Source organism: Pleurodeles waltl, chromosome 8, assembly GCF_031143425.1.
Source record: "Pleurodeles waltl isolate 20211129_DDA chromosome 8, aPleWal1.hap1.20221129, whole genome shotgun sequence".
Lineage (NCBI taxonomy): Eukaryota > Metazoa > Chordata > Amphibia > Caudata > Salamandridae > Pleurodeles > Pleurodeles waltl.
Window position 1 is genome coordinate 420407363 of NC_090447.1, and position 22165 is coordinate 420429527.

Genomic DNA, 22165 nt, shown 5'->3' on the forward strand with positions numbered 1-22165 from the left:
AGCTAGTTCCGGGGGAATAGAGCCTTCTGACACATGACCCAGGAGGAGAGTACATAAGAAAACTGATTGTCCAAACATCCATACCAGTAGATAATTTCAGTGGTGTCTGTAAATTTAAAACCACCTTCCTTAGGACAGCACAATTTTGAAAAAACTGCTGTCTGCAACACCAATAGGCTTGTAGCATATAACATTGAGTATAAGGTTCTTTGTCTTAAACAAGACCTAAAAGCAAACACACAGACATTAATGCTAATAGTTATTGTATTGACCACATTACACCACATAAATACAGGCAGGTTTCCACTGCAGCCCATAATCCTCTTCTCTCAACCTCTCACAGATTGCCTCTGCAATCCAGTAGTGATGAGTCTGTCACCTCAGGGTGGTAGTAGGGAGATAGGTATGCCACTGGTCCAACTGCAGTCAAGCAGCCACCAGTGCGATGTTTTAAAGTTTCCTCCAATACCTGGATGAAATATGATAGGTTTCCCTGGTGCTGGGTCCACTGAGACTTCATATCTGATGGCATCTGGTATGATCAGCAATCAGGATGCTGGAGACTTGTAGGCCAAGAAACCTTAAAACCATCCTCTCAGAGACCCTGTATAAAGACAAACATCGGGATGATAGCTCAAATGACCTGAACTCGCTGGTCCACAGAAAAGTCTTACCATATCCAGAACTGCCCCAATGAAGGGGAGCCTGTGGGAAAGAATCAGGTGTGTTTCCGGCATAGTGACTTTGGCATATTGAGGTGAGGCCACAGTGTGAGGAGGATCGGCATGGTCTGAAGATGGTCTATGAAGTTGGCAGTCAGTCTTTGGGGTAAGGGAAAACTGGTACCCCCCCCCCCCAACCTTTTTAGATGTGTTGCAACCAACACAATCACTTTTGTGAAGACCTGAGGGTCACTGGTAAATGGAAAATGTTCCAGGCCCATCCTGAACACTAGGTAGCATCTGTGGGACTCCAGGCCAGGTACAGAAAAGTAAGAGTCCTGCAGGTCCAAAGCCATCATCCAGGCATCTGGACTATGAGCAGAGAGAACCTGGGACATAGCAAGCATCTTGAATTTGTCTTTGTGCAGGAAGGCATTGAGAGGCCATAAATCTACAATACAACAGAGGCCTTCATCCTCCTCCTGCACAAGGAATTAGTGGGAATAATATCTAGTCTCCATTTCTGAGCCTGGTGCCCTCTCTATGGCTCAGGTGGACAAAAAAGCCTGCACTTGCTTTCATAAGACAGACAGATGGTCATCTGAAATGTAGTCTGGTATAGGTGGCAGGCACAGTGGATCAAAAAAGAGTGGCAGGACATAGCCCTGGTAGACAATCTGCAGTACAAGACGGGCCAAATAGAACATTTGCTTCCCAAACATATCCACGTTTCGACTCCCTATTAGGAGTCGTTGTCAGAGAGGAGTCCACCTCCTGCTGGTGATGCCAGCACCTCCAAGATTTCAGGGGTTGGGTGCTGGGTCAAGAAATCAGACTCGTCTTGAGCAGGTCTTTGGCAACAAGTGACTTGACGGGTGACGGGGAAGTGTAATGCTATCTGTATTTAACCACCTAAGCAATCTTGATCACTTACTCCATTTTGTGCTTAGCTTAGCTTAAAAAGCGGTAACATTGGTGGCGCAGGTATTTTTCTGTGTGCAGCTTGTTAATGTGTTTTTGCTTTTCTCACCAGGGAAGGGAATATAATGTGGAGGACAAAACCATGATAAGACTGTACAAGGCCGAGAATATTTATGGTAGAGAAGGGTACAGCTCGGTCTTGGAAATACACCTTGGGATCTGGCCAGTCTCTATTGTGTTTTTTCAACACTGAGCTGGTACGGCCAGTGCATGAATTTCACAACTTACTCAACGGAAGGGGAGTTTTTAGAACCTTCCTCTTAAGTTTGTTTAAGGTATATAAGGAGGGGAAGCTTGGCACCGAGAGAAGGAACTCATCTCTGAGAGTGGATGCATTGCTCAGAGCAATTCTGTTGGGGTTGGTCTCTTCTGTCTCAGCTGTCACAGGTTCCACAGCTTGACGTTGGCAGACCAAAGATGATGTTGGATTCAAGCCCCATGGTGATGCATTTTTAATTCTTAATATCTAGCTTCACTGTGTGCATGTATAAATGTATAAATAACACACACACATACAGACACTGTTTAACTCAAGATTGACACTGTACGCCAACAAATGTTCAGAGGAGATTGCATACAAAATGTCAACATATGTTTCATATTCAAAAATCACAGAACTACTAAGGCAAGTGAGTCTCATCAGGACATTGTCATCTGCACTATGTTTCAATTTATATACTACACCTGATTGTTTTTATTATCAGATAAATGGCTATAAGTGACACAAATAGAAATGGGGTTTGGATTGATTTATTGTGCAGTGATTCATTGTATATTATGGAACTGATATAGCAAAGACATGCATTTGATTTAACTGATCATCTTTGAACTACACAGTAGGTGATCATCCTAATGAGTCTCATGGGATGCTTGCTAGATTATATATGATTACCCCGGTCTCTAAGCGGGCATATACGAGTATCCTTGCTTTTCGGCACAAAGAACAGAACCTGAAGTAGAACTTGTTCTCCTGCTTTCCAGGGTGTCACGCTTTGATACACTACAAGGCTATCGACTCCTGCTCTCCACTATTACCTCTCAATTTCCTCTCCTTTTCATCCACATATAGTGGGGCTTCCTTCCCCTGTGAAGAACTGTTTCCATTTTCTTGGCTCAAGAATTAGTTTAAGTTGGTGTCTACAAGTTAGTTGCAAGCAAAGTGTGTCAGACAGTGATTCTGAGCGTGGGGGAGGGAATTAGGAGTCATATCTATATTTCACCATGGTCCAATCAACTGCTGCTATGGCCTGCATGCAACCTCCACTCACCTAACACTTTAGCAAAAGAGATTCTTTCAAAACCCAACCTCAAAATTAAATAAACAAGCATTTGCAATGCAATAGGTCTCGCGTTTGCTTGAGTTAGAGCTATTGGCATTATAAATTTATAACTGGACTTTTCTTGCCACATAAATTGGTCAACCCTGCCTCATAATTTGGTCTTTTCCTTCCACATAATGCCAGTGGCACTGCATATAACTAAAGCACTTAAATTTATCTTCTTCATCTATCTGCAGCCAAAAGTGGAAATTATGCCATTTGGCATAGTTGCTGGCTGCCTAACACAATTCCCCCAAAAAAGATACAAGACAACCACAGAGGAGTAACAAGAGAAATAAACTAGAAGGGTCACCCAAACATATCAAGAGTGTTCAAACAGTTATAGTGTAATAAGGTTGTTAAGTTGGCCTGAATCATCGTCATAACTGCATTAAGGCAAGATTAATAAAACATATATAATTATCATGTAAATCCAATAAAAACCTTTATCAGAAATAAACTTTTGGCATTAGACTGTAATGCTCAGAACAGCCCCTAGAGGACACCACAATGAAAATAGCATATGTAAGAAACATGGTCATGTAACCATATAGTTATCCCCTAAAGGGCATAAAAACATGAAAAGAAAATGCCAGAAAGTAATGCAGTGTAACCATATATTTAGCCCCTAAAGGGCACAGTGCATTTGACATTTGTAGGGCTAGCAAGCCTACTACAATGAAATGACAAACAAGGACTTTAAAACACAAACTACTCCCAGCTGTAAAACAAACGTTACAACCATGAGAGTACTTAAAAAGACACTGAATGGTGGGAGGGGTTATTATTTTGGGGTCCCCACTAACCTAATGTGGGACCCAGGGATGATGTAGACACAAAGATCACAGTGTCATGAATGTTTTGAAGGTGGTCCCATTGTCCTAGGACCACCACAGGCTGAGTTATGAGCAAAATGTTTTGTCACCAAAGACCAACTTATCGCGACCCTCTCCCAGAACTCACCCATCGACACCACCGACACTGATGCAGCTGCCCGCAACTTCAGGTCAACACCTGTGCCAATACTATCGCCCCAATCAAGAATCCCTCCAACAGACACACCGACAGAAAGGCCTTATGGTTTACTGCCGACCTCCACGAATCTAAGCAAAGCTGGCGAAAACTCGAAAGAAAGTGGCGCCAAGATCAGACTCTGGACAACCTCACAGCCTTCTAAAACGCCATCCGCAGACACCACCATCTCATCCGAGCCGCCAAGAGAACCGCCTTCAAAGACCGAATCAACAACAACGCACACAGCCACAAGGAGCTCTTCAACGTCGTGAAGGAACTCTCCAACCCCAGCTCCAACACCAACGACATCCCCCCATCCCAAGACCTCTGCGACTCCCTAGCCTCCTACTTCCACCGCAAAATTGCAGACATCCACGACAGCTTCAGCACCTAGACCCCCCCCCAGCAACCACCAACACCACAGATTCCCCTCCGACCAACCTCCTGCTCTCCTGGACCCCACTCAACGACAACGACACCATTGAAATCATGAACACCATACACTCTGGTTCTTTATCTGACCCCTGCCCTCACCACATCGTCAACAAAGCAAGCTCCATCATCGCATCCCAACTACGGAAGATCATCAACAGCTCCTTCGAGTCCGCCACCTTCCAGGACAGCTGGAAACATGTTGAGATTAACGCCCTCCTCAAAAAAACAAAGGCGGACCCAAAGGACCTCAAGAACATCTGGCCTATCTCCCTGCTCCCCTTCCCGGCAAAAGTCATTGAGAAGGCTGTCAACAAACAACTAACCCGCTTCCTCGAGGAGAGCCGCACCTTGGACCCTTCCCAATCCAGATTCCGCAGCAACCACAGCACCGAAACCGCCCTCACTGCCACCACTGACGACATCAGACCCATACTGGGCAGCGGCAAAACAGCAGCCCTCATCCTCCTGGACATCTTGGCTGCGTTCAACACCGTCTGCCACCACACCCTACGCTCATGCCTCAGCAATGCTGGAATCCATGACAGAGCCCTGGACTGGGTCACCTCCTTTCTCACCGGCAGAACCCAGAGAGGCTGCCTCCCCCCAATCCGCTCGGAGGCCACTGAAATCATCTGTAGCGTACCCCAGGGTTCGTCCCTCAGCCCGACCCTATTCAACATCTACATGGCCCCGCTCGCTAACATCGCCCGATCCCACAACCTCAACACCATCTCATACGCAGACACCCAGCTGATCCTCTCCCTCACCAAGGACTCCGCCAAGACCTACCTCCACAAAGGAATGAAAGCCATCACCGAATGGATAAAGAGCAGCTGCCTCAAACTCAATTCCGACAAGGCGGAAGTCCTCTACTTCGGCTCCACCCACTCCGTATGGGATGACTCCTGGTGGCCTGCCACTCTCGAAACCACTCCATCTCCTACCGACCACGCATGCAACCTATGATTCATCTTGGATCCCTTACTATCCATGACCCAGCAAGTCAAAGCCATCTCCTCCTCCTGCTTCAACACCCTCTGCATTCTCTGAAAGATCTACAAATGGATACCCACCGAAACCAGAAGAAGAGTCACCCAAGCCCGCATAAGCAGCAAGCTGGACTATGGCAATGCCCTCTACGCAGGAACCACGGCCAAACTCCAGAAGAGGCTGCAACACATCCAGAACGCCTCTACATGTCTCATCCTGGATATCCCCCGCCACTGCTACATCACAGACCACCTGAAAAACCTTCACTGGCTCCCCAGTCAACAAGAGAATCATCTTCAAACTCCTCACCCATGCTCACAAAGCACTGCACAACACCGGACCAGAACACCTAAACAGACGATTCTCCTTCTACACCCCGACCTGGAATCTCCACTCCGCCGACCTCGCAACCGTCCACACGCATCCGCAGAACTACAACTGGCGGTAGATCATTCTCGCACCTCGACTCAAAAACGTGGAACACTCTTCCCACCCACCTGTGACAGATCAAAGACCTCCTTACCTTCAGGAAACTTCTCAAGACCTGGCTGTTCGAGCAGTAGCAGCACTCCACCCCCCCACCCCCAGCGACTTGAAACCCTCACGGGTGAGAGGTGCACTTTACAAATTCCTGATTTACTGATTAAAAGTAATGCCCTGCAAAGCATTAGGGGACGAGTTTTTGTGCCTGTGAATATTGTATTATGTTGACTGTAACACTCAGAACAGCCCTGAGTGGACAACACAATAAAAATAACACTTGTAGGAAACATGGTCATGTAACCATAGAGTTAGCCCCTAGCGGACATAACCACATGAAGAGAATGGCAGAAAATAATGCAGTGTAACCATATCAGTAGCCCCTGGAGGGCATAGTGCATTACACATTCTAAAGGCTAACAGGCCTACTGCAATGATATAACAAATAAGGCCATTAAAACAAAATTACTGCCATCTGCAAGACAAAAGTTCCAGCCATGAAAGAACTTACAAAGACACTGGATGGTGGGAGGGATTATTATTCTGGGGTCCCCACTAACCTACAGTGGGGACCCAGAGATTATGTATACAGAAACAGCATGTCAGTGAATGTTTTGAAGATGGTTCCATTGTCCTAGGGCCACCACAGGCTTAGTTATGAGTGAAAATGTTTTGTAAAAGTTATGTCCAGCAAAGGATGATTGGCTGAGTTTCCGTGCCACAAGTATTATACTTTGTTGACTGTAATCCTTAAACAGCCCTTAGAGGACACCACAATGAAAATAGCATTTGTAAGACACATGCTCATGTAACCATATAGTTAGCCCCTAGAGGGCATAACCACATGAAAAGAAAATGTCAGAAAGTAATGTAGTGTAATCATATATTTAGCCCCTTGAGGGCCTAGTCCCTTCACATGATATAAGAAACAAGGCCCTTAAAAAACAAACTGCTCCCAACTGTAAAACAGAAGTTCCAGGCATGAGAGAGCTTATAAAGACCCAGGGGTGGGAGGGGTTATTATTTTTGGGTTCCCACTAACTTAGTGTGGGGACCCAGAGATGATTTAGACAGAAAAAGCACGTTGGCGTGAATGTTTTGGTCGTGGTGCCATTGTCGAAGGACTACCACAGGCTGAGTTATGAGCAAAAGTATTTTCTAAAAGTAATGGCCTGCAAAGCATTATGGGGCGAGTTTCCCGAGTGCAGTGAATTTTGAAGTATCGGCTCTCCCACTGTGTTGGGAGAGCTGCTTTGAGGATTTCTGTGTTTTTATAGGTTAAGCATTTACCAATTACAAGTGTTTTTGAGAAAGCTATGGAGCGTGAAGGGGAAAGCCAAAAGAAAGGACTCTGAATAAGTAACAGTGTGAACAATATGACCAGCACTTCAATAAGGCCAATGGAGTTTGTGCTGTTTGCGCTATGAGCGTCTTGGAGAACGAAGGAGAGAGACAAAAGAAAAAAATTGTTCACCCACGTTGAAGTATATCGGCAATCATGAAATAATCGTGTAACAGTGTCAGTCTGCAAGGAGGTAACAAAACCATCTCAGGGTGGGACAAACGTAAAGAATTTATCAATGACATCAACGGATTTTTTTAAGGCAAGCCCACAAACGAGTGAAAGTGATGGGCATAGTTAAAAGCCCGCAGAATACTTACAACAGGTTGAAAAGCACTTGCACGCTCAACCTGATAAAATCTAAAAATCTTACTTAAGCAGAGCCTAAATGCAGTGAGGTAAAGCATCTCGACTTACCTGTGATCAAATGTTTACCTAAATTGCAACTTGACAACTATACATAAATCTCGTTAATTCAGTAACCTATGTATAAAATTATTTGTTTAAGGAATTTCTGTTGTAATCAATGATTTGTTACTGATTCCCAAGTTGGGGGGGGGGGGTAGCTTTTTGGAAAAAGGGAAGGGCCCCCTTTGCAAACTGAGGTACAAGTTTCAGGAATAGTATGCAGTGGTGCAGCCCCCTGACAACTCTCACAGAAACTTAAAAAAATATAAATCTTAAAAAAGTAGCTGCTCTGTTTCGTTTAAGGAACTAGGGGCCATATGTACGAAAGCTTTTTCCCATAGACACAGAATGGGTAAAATCCTTTGGTACATCTGGCCCTAGGTTGCTTTTTATTTAAAAAAAAAAAAAAAAAAAGGGGGGGGCATCATTTCTTGAAAACAATCACAACGATGGTTGCCTGCTGATCCTTTCAGGCCACCATCCCTGTGATTGTGACCAGTTATAGTGAGTTGTAAACTGGACCTGCTTAAACCATATTCAATGGGTAGAACAGTCTGCGATACACTCCAATTCTTTACTTTGCAACCTGACCTATTAGTAAATAGATCGGTTCGCAAAAAAGTTACTAGTCGCAAAAAGATGGTGCGTAATATAAGATGGCGTTTGCAGCCAAATTTTTAGGACATCTGCTGACTTTTAAAGTTATTTCGTAGAGTTAAACTGTTAAAGTTGACAAATCTGTCGGCCATCAATCACATACACCCCGAAGGCCTTTTAATGAGCTTTCATTAGAAAGCTTAAAGGGGATGAGCATGAAGCTTTACATCCCACTCCATCCTGCTGAACACAGAAATGTATCCTCATAGACAAGCCGGATGCTGTTACTATAAAAAAAGAGAAGAAAATAAAAAAAAAAGAGATGAAAATAAAAAAAAATGCAGAAACCGTGAAAAATGATCAGGGATGACAACGTTATTTAAAATAGCAGCATATAGAAAAGCAAACGGACACAACTGTCGAGGGGTAACTTATTTAGCTCAAGAAATGCACTTTTTTCTTTTTTTTTACTACACAATTCTTTAAGATTCTCGTTAAATATTTTTGATTTCCAGCAATGTAACTGAACACCCTGTACAGTAATGTGTACTTCATTCAGAATCTTCCGTGGTCCTTTCTGTGGCATAATGTAAAATGTCTGGCCCGCTCCCTGCAAAATGTGGCAAGGCACAGACTATATGCTCAATTATAAATGTGCAAACCCCTATGGTCTAAAAAAAACAATTTCAGATTTAATAAAGTGGACTCGGTCTCCTGCCGATGTCTCGACCCCACGGAGGGACTCCTGACATGAGGTGCACTGAGAAAGTGGTGCATCATGTGAAAGGCAGAGGTTGCAGGGCCTGTTTGGAACATGACTCCCCACAATATGTAAATAGAACAGCCTAGTGCCCCATGTGGCAGCGCCATCTTCATTTTTCTGCTTTCCCATTCCTTAACAGTACTGGTATTACTAGTAACTATGATTACATTCTTGTTAATTTTCAACATTTGCAAATAACGCTCATTCAAGCAGCAAGAGGAGCCTAGATATCTTTTCCTAAAGCTGGGCCATATAGACCATGACATCTGCCCCAGTAAAGTATTCCTGATATACAGACACCATGCATGAAGAAGCACCTTTAGGTAGGCTGGTAGTTGTAAAGAAGCCACACGGTACAAATACTCACTTAACAAATATTGGCAATACCAGTATGTCTGGCTATAAATAAACGTGCATGTTCAGTCACTGTTGAGTACAGGAACTCAATAAATACCCATAACTGCACTCTGTCACTCATCCTAGCACTCATGCATCCATTCATTCATTCACTGGCAAATTCCTGCTTTCGCTCACTAACCCATCTAGAATTAATACATACACAGACTCAACAAGCATAGGCAAGATACATCGAAAATATAAAGTAGAAAATAAAGAAAATATGCTGATGCCTAAAGTGGCAGGAATGAATTTGCAATAAAAATGAAAATGTCACTTACCCAGTGTACATCTGTTCGTGGCATTGGTCGCTGCAGATTCACATGTTGTGCACAGTCCGCCATCTGGTGTTGGGTCGGAGTGTTACAAGTTGTTTTTCTTCAAAGAAGTCTTTCGAGTCACGAGACCGAGGGACTCCTCCTCTTTGCTTCCATTGCGCATGGGCGTCGGCTCCATCTTAGATTGTTTTCCCCGCAGAGGGTGAGGTAAGAGTTGTGTGTGTTAGTAATAGTGCCCATGCAATGGAATGAATAAGTATGTACAAATTAAGGTTAAGTAATATATATATATATATACAAATGTACAAATGTTGAAGATAACTTCCAACGGCTACAGGCTCCCGGGGAGGCGGGTGGGCACATGTGAATCTGCAGCGACCAATGCCACGAACAGATGTACACTGGGTAAGTGACATTTTCAGTTCGATGGCATCTGTTGCTGCAGATACACATGTTGTGCATAGACTAGTAAGCAGTTATCTCCCCAAAAGCGGTGGCTTAGCCTGTAGGAGTGGAAGTAGTCTGAAACAAAGTTCTCAGTACGGCTTGACCTACTGTGGCTTGTTGTGCGGATAGCACGTCTACACAGTAGTGTTTAGTAAATGTGTGAGGCGTGGACCATGTGGCTGCCTTACATATTTCGTGCATTGGAATATTTCCTAGGAATGCCATGGTAGCGCCTTTTTTTCTGGTTGAGTGTGCCTTTGGTGTAATGGGCAGTTGTCTCTTTGCTTTAAGATAGCAGGTTTGGATGCACTTAACTATCCATCTGGCTATACCTTGTTTTGATATTGGGTTTCCTGTATGAGGTTTTTGAAATGCAATAAACAGTTGTTTTGTTTTCCTAACCTCCTTTGTTCTGTCGATGTAGTACATTAGTGCTCTTTTGACATCTAATGTATGTAGTGCCCTTTCAGCTACTGAGTCTGGCTGTGGGAAGAACACTGGTAACTCTACCGTTTGATTTAAGTGGAACGGTGAAATAACCTTTGGTAGGAATTTAGGATTGGTTCTTAGTACAACCTTATTTTTGTGTATTTGGATAAAAGGTTCTTGTATTGTAAACGCCTGAATTTCACTTACTCTTCTTAGAGATGTGATGGCAATGAGAAATGCAACTTTCCAGGTTAAGAATTGTATTTCGCAAGAATGCATGGGTTCAAAAGGTGGTCCCATGAGTCTTGTCAAGACGATGTTAAGGTTCCATGAAGGAACAGGTGGTGTTCTTGGTGGTATTATTCTTCTTAGGCCCTCCATAAATGCTTTAATGACGGGTATCCTAAACAGTGAAGTTGAATGGGTAATCTGCAGGTATGCAGATATTGCTGCAAGGTGTATTTTAATGGAAGAGAAGGCTAGAACTGACTTTTGTAAGTGTAGTAAGTATCCCACTAAATCTTTTGGGGATGCGTGTAATGGATGAACTTGATTATTATGGCAGTAGCACACAAACCTTTTCCATTTGCTTGCATAGCAGTGTCTAGTGGATGGTCTTCTAGCTTGTTTTATGACTTCCATACATTCTTGAGTGAGGTTTAAATGTCCGAATTCTAGGATTTCAGGAGCCAGATTGCTAGATTGAGCGATGCTGGGTTTGGATGCCTGATCTGCTGTTTGTGTTGTGTTAACAGATCTGGCCTGTTGGGTAACTTGACGTGTGGTACTACTGACAGGTCTAGTAGTGTTGTGTACCAAGGTTGTCTTGCCCATGTTGGTGCTATTAATATGAGTTTGAGTTTGTTTTGACTCAATTTGTTTACTAGATATGGAAGGAGAGGGAGAGGGGGAAAAGCGTATGCAAATTTCCCTGACCAGTTCATCCATAGGGCATTGCCTTGAGACTGTCTGTGTGGGTACCTGGATGCAAAGTTTTGGCATTTTGTGTTCTCTTTTGTTGCAAATAGGTCTATTTGCGGTGTACCCCAAAGTTTGAAGTAAGTGTTTAGGATTTGGGGGTGAATCTCCCATTCGTGGACCTGTTGGTGATCGCGAGAGAGATTGTCTGCCAGTTGATTTTGGATCCCTGGAATAAACTGTGCTATTAGGCGAATGTGGTTGTGAATTGCCCATTGCCATATCTTTTGTGCTAGGAGACACAGCTGTGTCGAGTGTGTTCCCCCTTGCTTGTTTAGGTAATACACTGTTGTAAGGGCCTCATGTGCAGTCTTGCGTTTGGGACAATGGCTATGCATGAGGACATCATGCCTAGGAGTTTTAAAACCACTTTTGCCTGTATTTTTAGTGTTGGATACATGGCCTGTATGACCTTGTGAAAATTTTGAACCCTTTGTGGACTCGGAGTGGCTAATCCTTTTGTTGTGTTGATTACCGCTCCTAAGTAGTGCTGTATTCTGCACGGCACAATGTGTGATTTTTTGTAGTTGAGGGAGAACCCGAGTTTGTAGAGGGTTTGTATGACATACTCTGTGTGTTATGAACACTTTGTTAGCGAGTTGGTCTTGATTAGCCAATCATCTAGATACGGGAATACGTGTATTTGCTGCCTTCTGATGTGTGCGGCTACTACTGCTAGGCATTTGGTAAATACTCTTGGTGCGGTCGTTATACCGAACGGTAAGACTTTGAATTGATAGTGTATTCCCTTGAATACAAACCTTAGGTATTTCCTGTGCGAAGGGTGTATCAGTATGTGGAAATACGCGTCTTTGAGATCTAAGGTTGTCATGTAATCTTGTTGCTTTAGCAGTGGTAACACCTCCTGTAGCGTGACCATGTGAAAGTGGTCTGATTTGATGTAGGTGTTTAGTATTCTGAGATCTAAGATTGGCCTCAGTGTTTTGTCCTTTTTGGGTATTAGAAAGTACAGTGAATAGACTCCTGTGTTTATTTCTGTACATGGTACCAGTTCTATTGCTTCTTTTTGCAGTAGTGCTTGAACCTCTATTTCTAGGAGGTCTAAATGCTGTTTTGAAATTTTTTGTGTTTTTGGTGGGATATTTGGAGGGATCTGTAGAAATTCTATGCAATAACCATGTTGGATAATTGCTAAGACCCAAGTGTCTGTTGTTATATCCACCCACGATTGATAAAACTGACTTAGTCTTCCCCCCACTGGTGTTATGTGGAGGGGTTGAGTGACTTGTAAGTCACTGTTTGGTTGTTGGGGTTTTGAAATTTTCCCCGGTTTCTCGGGAATTGTCCCCCTCTCTACTGGCCCCGAAAACCTCCCCTTTGGTACTGTCCCTGGTAGGTAGACGGTGTTGATTGTGAGGTGCTGGCTTGTGTGGCATGACCCCGAATCCCCCCTCTGAAGGTTGTTTTACGGAAGGTGCCGAAAGTGCCTCTGCTTTGCGGGGAGTAGAGCGCGCCCATGGCCTTGGCTGTGTCAGTGTCCTTTTTCAGCTTCTCAATCGCCGTGTCAACCTCTGGTCCGAACAATTGTTGTTTGTTGAACGGCATATTGAGTACTGCTTGCTGTATTTCTTGTTTAAAGCCAGACTTGCGTAACCATGCGTGCCTTCTGATGGTTACTGCAGTGTTTATTGTTCTTGCAGCTGTGTCCGCTGCATCCATAGAGGAGCGTATTTGGTTATTGGAGATGTTTTGTCCCTCCTCAACCACCTGTTTTGCCCGCTTTTAAAATTCTTTGGGTAGATGCTCGATGAGATGCTGCATCTCGTCCCAATGGGCTCTGTCATAACGCGCTAGGAGCGCCTGAGAGTTTGCGATGCGCCACTGGCTTGCAGCTTGTACAGCGACTCTTTTCCCAGCTGCGTCGAATTTTCGGCTTTCCTTATCCGGGGGTGGTGCATCGCCCGATGTGTGTGAATTGGCTCTTTTGCAAGCTGCTCCTACCACGACTGAGTCTGGTGGCAGTTGAGAGGTGATAAAAGCAGGGTCTGTGGGAGGTGCTTTATATTTTTTCTCTACCCTCTGAGTGATCGCTCTACTCTTGACAGGGTCTTTGAAGATTTGCTTCGCGTGCCTTAGCATTCCTGGAAGCATAGGCAGGCTTTGGTAGTTGCTATGGGTGGAGGAGAGGGTGTTAAAAAGGAAGTCATCCTCGACAGGTTCTGTGTGTAACGACACGTTGTGGAATTCTGCTGCCCTAGCTACCACTTGCGCATACGCTGTGCTGTCCTCAGGTGGTGAGGGACTCTGGACTATTGTCTGACACTGGGGCGTCGTATAGGTCCCAAGCATCTTGGTCATCTTGGCTCATGGTGGTGTGAGCCGGTGAATGTGACGGAGTTTGTGCCGGTGATATCTGAGTTACAGGTGGAGGAGAGGGTGGCGGAGTTGCTTTCTTTGCCACCTTTGCTTGTGGTGTTAGTTGTTCAGTTCGGAACTCTAGTCTCCTTTTTCTCCTGATTGGTGGAAGAGTGCTAATCTTCCCTGTTCCACTCTGGATGAAGATCCTCTTTTGTGTATGGTCTACATCAGTAGTCTGTAACTCCTCTTCAAACCTGTGTTTACGCATTTGAGAGGACAATGATTGTTCCTCTAAATATGAGCCGGTAGTGGGTTCGGTTGCTGGTTGTTTTGGCAACGAAACTGTGTCTTTTTTTGTTTTCGGCTCCGAGGCGAATCTCTTCTTTTTCGGAGTCGAGCCTTCTCGGCGTCGATCATCCTCGGTGCCGCTGTCTCTGCGTCTAGCAGCGTCGGCTCCGCTTTCTCGGCGTCGATCTTTTTCGGCAACACTTTCTCGGTCCCGAGAATGTTGCGTGCCCGTGTCTCGACCCGAGTCGGACGTTCTGGGCACCAGTTCGGCCTTTTTCGGTGCCGATGGACGGTCACCTTTATGGGTTGAGCCATGGCCAGTTGGCAGGGGCGTCCCCTGGACCCTGTCTGTTTTCTTGTGCTGTGTGCTTTTCGACGTCTTACTCACAGTTTCATCGACGTCGAATTCATCCGAGTCCGATTCATGGATGGAGAAGGCTTCCTCCTCTTCTCCTTGTTCCTCGAACTCTCGGTGTTCTGTCGGCGTGGACGCCATCTGTAATCTTCTGGCTCGACGGTCACGGAGCGTTTTTCGGGACCGGAACGCACGACAGGCCTCACAAGTTTCTTCTTTGTGCTCGGGTGACCGGCACAAGTTACAGACCAAATGTTGGTCCGTATATGGATATTTATTGTGGCACTTAGGACAGAATCGGAACGGGGTCCGTTCCATCGGTGTCGATGTTACACGCGGTCGGGCCGACCAGGCCCCGACGGGGGATCGAAATTACCCCGAAGGGCTACCGGAGCTCTTCACGATTCGGTGTCGATTCTAACTATCCCGATCCCGAGCGAAACAATACCGACGTAGTTTTTCGAAGTTTTGACTATCTTTCCGTCCCGAAACCCGGAGCGAAAAGGAACACGTCCGAACCCGAGGGCGGAAAAAAAACCATCTAAGATGGAGCCGACGCCCATGCGCAATGGAAGCAAAGAGGAGGAGTCCCTCGGTCTCGTGACTCGAAAGACTTCTTCGAAGAAAAACAACTTGTAACACAACGACCCAACACCAGATGGCGGACTGTGCACAACATGTGTATCTGCAGCAACAGATGCCATCGAACATACAATTATACATGTAGATGCGTTTATCCCGACATGGTATGGCACAAAGTGCAATATTCTTTTGAAGGAGGCTGTGCGATGATCCACGATCTGACGTGTGCATCATCTCTAAGTTTTACCTTCATAGGGAAGTGTTTTGGGAACCACTTCACTGATTAGTTAGTTCATCAGTGTGGTGGCGATGGAATGGAATAGGGGGCTGATTTTACCAGCATTTAAGTGACCGCACAGCACCCTTGTGGTATTACTAGGACTTCCCCAGCACAACTGCTTCAGAATTGGAATCTATGTAATAATTAACTGACACAATTATATTTTTCATAAATGACAGACCTATAGTATAGTAAAATAGCTAATACAAATGGATCGATACTTATAGAAACACTATGCTAAACAATAGTACTTGGGGCAATGGGTATAGACAGAAGGTCAGATGTTTTGCATTGTATTTGCCAAAATAGAAGAAAATTGCCATATGTGTGCCACTACATGGATCTGATTCCTAACACTCAATTCATATCTCACAGGTTTTATGTATTTGTTGGAGACACACCTTTATTGTAGCAAATTTCAAATATGAACGGACAAAGCCTTATAAGAACTAATAAAGCAAAATATAGGTACAACAACAAAAATACAAACAGTACTTCAAATATATTAGTACTGCAAAGAAATGTGACCCACTAAAAGATGCAACAGTTAATGTAACATATGTGATGACTTTTTGGGTTCAGTAGTTCATTTGAAAATTCCAGGGATTATTCCATCAAGATACATGCCAGATTATACATCTAGGCCCTCATTATGATTTAGGCAGGTGTCGAAGGCTGCCCGCCAAAGTCCTGTGTCAGGATGACCACATATGCAACCGTCCCTTCGCAGTACCTATTACGAGTTTCCTGCTGGGTCGTCGGGCAGTGCCCGCCGGCCCAGCAGGAAACACACCACAACATTGACACCGGCTTGTAATTGAGCCAGTGGCAATGTTGCGTTACGTCGGGTGCGATAGCACCCGTCACACTTTTCACTGCTCGTAATTCGAGCAGTGAAAAGCGCAATGGGGCTGTCCATAGAAGCCGCAGCACTGCCCATGGCAAGCACATGGGTAGTGCAGGGGCCTCCATGGGGCCCCCAGCACCCACCAGCCTTTACATGAAGGTGGGACAGCCATGCAAAGGCTGGTCAAAACGCAGGTCGTAATCCAGAGGGCAGTGCTGCTTGTAGCGCTGCCCTGGTGGATTGAAACGGATGGCACCGCCAGGCTGGTGGCTCGCGGCAAACTTGTGGTGCCGGCGGTCGGACCGTTGCGGCTCTGCCACGTCATAATATGGCGGTCAGAACATCCCTGTCGCAGCAGTCCAAGCACCACCACAAGTCTGGCGGTCCATGGACCGGCGGACTCATAATGAGGACCTGAATATAGAGATGAATCTGTTATAATTGCTTTTACATTTTCCAGTGTAACAGGATACATAAACAAGCAGCAGTAGTGGGGAAAAAGTAGTGCAACTATGTTGAATATGTTTACAGTGCTATTATTGCAAACAATTTGGCATTTATGACACAAGGTGTGTAGGTGTGTGTGTGTGTGTGTGACTCTTATGTGGCCCAAGCAAGTAGATTTTGTGACTTCTGTTTTCTTCTAATCAATGTTTATGGCTAAGATGCCGCAACCCTTTCTTTTAGTTTAATGGTCATAATGATGGATGCTAGCACATAAATACACTAATTACACGGTCACTGGGTTGCTGTTTACTTTTAATTAGTTCTGGGCAGTCGAAAACAACACTGTTATCATACTTGTAGGGTTTCTCCTAAACAGACGCTCTGGGGTTAACCCATAAATTTAGACTGTACAAATGAAAAGGTTATTTTATACTTATTGTTAGTGTAATGTAGATTAAAACTCAAGAAAATACATAAGATAGATAAGCCAGTCCTTCTCAAGATTCACATTTATGTTCAATGCAAACTGACTTATTAGCTGAAGGTGTGGTTCGCATCTCTACCTGATGTGAATGGAACACATAAAAAGGGGCATGGGAGTGAGCAGTGTGTATAGATTCAAGACACAGAAAACAGAGTTAAAATGGTGATTTGCTTCTCAATTAATTGGCTAATCCAGAGGAAACCATTTGCAAGCTTGCTGACAAAACATCAGTCTACACAGGTTTATCCTGTCTATGTCATTTTATTTTCAGAATTCCAGTGAAGTCCTTTGAAGCAGAAGACACTACCTAATAAGAGCTTGTGAAAGGGATCACAGTTGCCAGCATTTGTAACCCAATTCTCCCAAAAGTGTGTTTTCATGCTTGGGTTACACCTACACTTTCTACCCTAAAGCGCACTACTGCGATATGCAGAGCTCACTACAGAAATCATACACAAATAATGTATATATTTCAATTAGAACAAAGAGATCCTTCCACAACATCATTCTTTGTAACTATGAGAGTACGTGGACAAGACAAAGCACTAACCTTTGAACCATGAAGATACTGCGGCTGTGCATTTGGCTGCTTGTCTCTTTGAAATTCCTGAGAAAATGGAAGCACAGTTCGAACAAATCTGAAACAGAAATGTTAGAAAATCTGAACATTGTGTATGTGGAAAAATAGACATTTTGAATAACTGCCTGTGATGAAAATGTGATGCTTGATTTAAAGAGGAGGTAAGAAGTTCCCTCTAAGTTGATGCACAATAATTTGATGTCATTGAGTAAATTCACACCTCCCTAACTAAAATCTATCATTAGGCGCATCTCAGTGAGCTAGCCCTTAATGACAGCAAAGGAGACTTAGGGCTTCATTTTGAACTAGGCGGACGTGTTACTCCCTCACAGCGGTGACATATCCCATCTGCTGAAATCTAAATCCCACAGAAGATACTGGGATTTAGATTTGGGCGCATGGGATATCCGTTATCGTTGTGACAGTTAAACACGTCCGCCGAGTTCTAAAGCAGGCCCTTTGCCTAGAGGTGGTGTCCACACCCCTACTCTGTTTGCTGGGTTCAATGTACAAGATGCTTCTCAGCTAACTAATCCTTTGGTCGAGAACCTGGGAATCCTGCTAGGTCAACAACTATTAATGTGACCAGAGATCATAAACTCAGTTGTAAAAACATGTTATCTCTTGTTCAAGCTAGCAAAAAAATATTTTAGCATTTATAAGACCTCTCTACCAAAGGGATTATGGTATGCTGAATGCAACCCAACTGCAGTTTAAAGATACTTCTGCCAGGAGACTGAACCATGAAAGCGGAGGGCCCAAGCACATTAACTGGCATATACTTCAAAAAAACATGTCATAGAGATAACTAATGAAACTTGGCAGATGGGCAGATCAGGGAGAGGGTGAAAGCCATGTCCTTGAAGAAACGTCCACATTCAAACATTGCAGCAGAAGCCCTATGCAGAACGCACAGCTTCCTCAGTGGTTCAAGTGGTATCGCCAACAAGACCAGACACCAAAGCTTAATATGAACCGGTGGTTGCAGGTGGGACCAACTGCACTCCTTATTCCTCATTCTACTTTAATCCAGAACAAGAGAAAGAGAAAAACACAAAAGGAGAAAAGAAAGAGATAAAAGAAGACGGAAAAACAGTGGCAAAGTGAGAAAGCAAAGATGAAAAAAAACTGCAAGAGTGAGATAGGGAGACAGGTAATGTCTGGTGGTGGATTAAGGAGGCATTAGATGAATTCAAGACTACACCAGCTTGATACTCAATAGCGCAGGTTGTGGCTTACCGAGCAAAACTTTGGGCCCCAGGACTTATTATTTTACAAATTAAACACTGCCTGGCAATGTACCTTCTTTCTTTGACAACGGGCTGAGGCAAAGCATGAACTAATTATTCTGGTACAGAGCGGATAAGAACAAGTATACCTTAAAGACCACCAGGTAATCACTACTAAAGCCATGGAGAAATACCACTCTATGATACATACCTTGGATACATTCACAGTGAGAACTGTACTGACTACTTCACACAGGTAAGCAAAAACAGTACAACCACCAACTGCCATCATATTAGCAACAAGCCAATTTCATGACAATAGTACAAGTGGAAATATTTCGAATTTTCATATGAAACAATATCAGGGCGATATTGCAATACCTCGAGGGTCCCCCATGCGTTCGATTGTAAACAATAAATCATTCGATCCTGCAGCAGTGTGCCTGACATTACATATAACAGAAGACCCTCTTCCAGCTACCGTGATATTAAAATGTCCAGCATTTGGTTTTGAGCACAAAACATATGGTGCTGTAAATAATACAGATAATCTGGTGGTCTCGCTCCCTTTGGTAAGCTCTAAAGCTTTGCTCAACAGCGCGTGGTTTGAAAGCACTTCATCCACCAAATTAAGGTTCTTTGCACGATGATGGAGTACGAGAAAGAGGAAATATCATTGTGGAAATACAAATATCAGTTTGATTCAAATTATGTTTTCAATTTCATAAACAGAGATTTACATAATAACGAAGTAAACATCGTGAAAAACTTGCAAACGTGCTGCTGTTCAATTTTCTACCACATTTAATGAAAAACTAGAGAAAAGTCAGAAGAGTCACATTTATCATCGAAAAGGCCACTAAAAGGTGGCGGCTGAGGTAAGCAGTCTGATTTGAGGCATTTGGCTCTTGAATAGAACAGTCACAGCTAAAATGGAGGAGAGAGGCCAGAGATGTTTGAATAGACTGCACTGATTCTTTAGGGGATAACGCTCTTTGGCAAGTACGAAGATTTGTGTTTCCCTAATAGGCTGGGAACAAAAAATGAAACACAAAAGCAATTTTCTGCTACACACTGTTAAAAGATGGAAACCCGTACAAATTCACGAGAAGCAGACCACCTACATCATAAAAGTTATGCAATTGTTTAGGAATGCCAGACTGCATAGGTCCGCCAATGGACACTATTTACTTCAGTGGAACACAAAAAAACATAAAAGTTCTTCAGCACTGGTAGCCATACACTACAATAATCCCCAGTAGGAACTGGAATATTTAACTTTATCACAATAACCAACACAACGCATTTTTATATAATATATTGAACAAACCAATCATAAGTTTAAAATAAAAAAATAAAAAAATAAAAAAAACAAATAAATAGCAACCTAACAGATGAAAATCCGAGAAATGTTTGCAAAGGGCACCTATATCCCCAAAGCACTATTTTGCCATACAAAGTGCATTACATAGATGGTGACAACATAAAATAGAGTCATAGACAATACATTAACGTGTCATGCCGTTCTCGCAATAAAGACCAGCAGCAAAGTGCTCATTAAGAACTGCGGATCAAACGAATTATTAGACTGTTAAACACAAATATAAGAACCATGCATGCGTTTGTTTGACAGAATAAACTACCACAGCTCAAGAAACAAAAAAAACAAATGCAGGTAAGAGCTGACACCAGAGGCACAAAAGCCGCATTCGCTCTAGCTCAGCTTATAACTAACAATGTACAAGCCACCAAGTCGGTTATCACAGCGCAAAAAATGTTAAAACAAAATTTTTAAGGACTGCGTGAAGTCAAAGCCTCCAGTACCAAACCACTAAATTCGATGTACAACTGCTGCTTGCTCTGCTGTGATCCTTTTATCAGCGGAAGCTAAATCTGCAAGTGTCCTAGATTTAGAAAATACTCATTTCAGATGACGTTGTTTTATAATTGCTTAGCAATGTCTCTATGGCAATGAAAGGTTTCTCTCACCAAGCAGTCTTGTTGCAAGTAATGCCTTCATCCTACACTGTCCGTTTTTGTTCTCTCTGAAAGGCAGCACGCCGGTCAAGTGGGAACCTGAAGGCATCATTCACAAAAGAAGGACGCAATGGGAAGATTTTTAATTTCTCTAGGCAACAAATCCACTTAAACAGTGGTTAAAACTGAGTGTCCATGCAACTGCGGCCTATTGAACGGTGGAGTTGTTATTTAGGACAGTGCTGGAGCTCCAGGGGTCTCATCGGATTCTAGTTCGCAGAAATGAATTATTAAACAAAGCCAAGTTACTTGTAGCAGGTGCACCCTCTATGCAGAAGGAAGTCCATGTTAAACTTAGATGCATTTTGCTCTGGTCGCCACTCACAGTGGAGGAGAAGGGTCCTTCCCAGTGAAACGTAAGCAAATTTAAGGGGGACTGGAAAAAGTGAGCTAATCTTCCAAGAGTACATTCTGTAGAGTGAGGTATTCTCTCCGATGAGTCCAATTTCCATAACTTCCGATAACAGGATCAGTGGCCTTTACCTTACTTCAGTGTTGGTATTCCAGGGTTTCCACATGATTTCCATTTCAGAACTTCGTCTCCACTGTCAGATATGAAGTGAGGCTACTCAAGGTTACACAATGAGGTATTCCTCCTGATTTCAATGTGTGAAGTGGGGACGTTCTTGATAAGTGACTATTGAAGTGAGTGGTTTCCATATTATTAAATGCAGAGCGAGGGACCCATCCTTGACTACAGTTCAGGGGGTCAACTGTCTCCTCTTGAGGGGGGAGTGGCCAAGATGGCAGCCGCGACGGATGCCTGATACGTAGGCTCCGTCTCTGGCCCACCTAAAATCCTGGTCGGCGCCTCCAGGGACACTGCTGAGGGGCAGGAGCTGTCTCCCCGAGTACCGGGGTCCCGGCGGCGCCTCACGGAGGACTCAAAGTGAGGCAAGCGGCTCCCAGAGGCTTGCGGGACGCGCGCGGCCTCTACAACAAAGGATCCCGGCTCTCGCGCATCTGGGATAAATCATGTGTGTTCCCATTGACCGAGTGGCCTACTGAGAACAGGGAGTCAGTACAAGAGGGGCGCTTGAGATGGTGCTTTGACACCTTCAAATACCTGGGAGTTCATATATACCACAAGCCTGATGACTTGAGGGATGGCAACTTGGGAAGCGCACTGAACTCTATAAAGGGGTCTCTACGGTTCTGGTGTGCACTGCCACTATCGCCACTAGGCAGAGTGGCAATA

At 44.1% G+C, this 22165-nt stretch overlaps 1 protein-coding gene across 2 annotated transcripts in view; it reads right to left on the reverse strand.

Moving 5' to 3' along the window:
- Window positions 1-22165, reverse strand: part of CYFIP1 (cytoplasmic FMR1 interacting protein 1) — a 546797-nt gene that overhangs the window by 170530 nt on the left and 354102 nt on the right. For both annotated transcript variants that reach the window (XM_069204288.1, XM_069204289.1), the window contains exon 23: window positions 17672-17759. In XM_069204288.1, the coding sequence (XP_069060389.1) occupies window positions 17672-17759 (88 nt within the window). The remainder of the gene's footprint in view (window positions 1-17671; window positions 17760-22165) is intronic.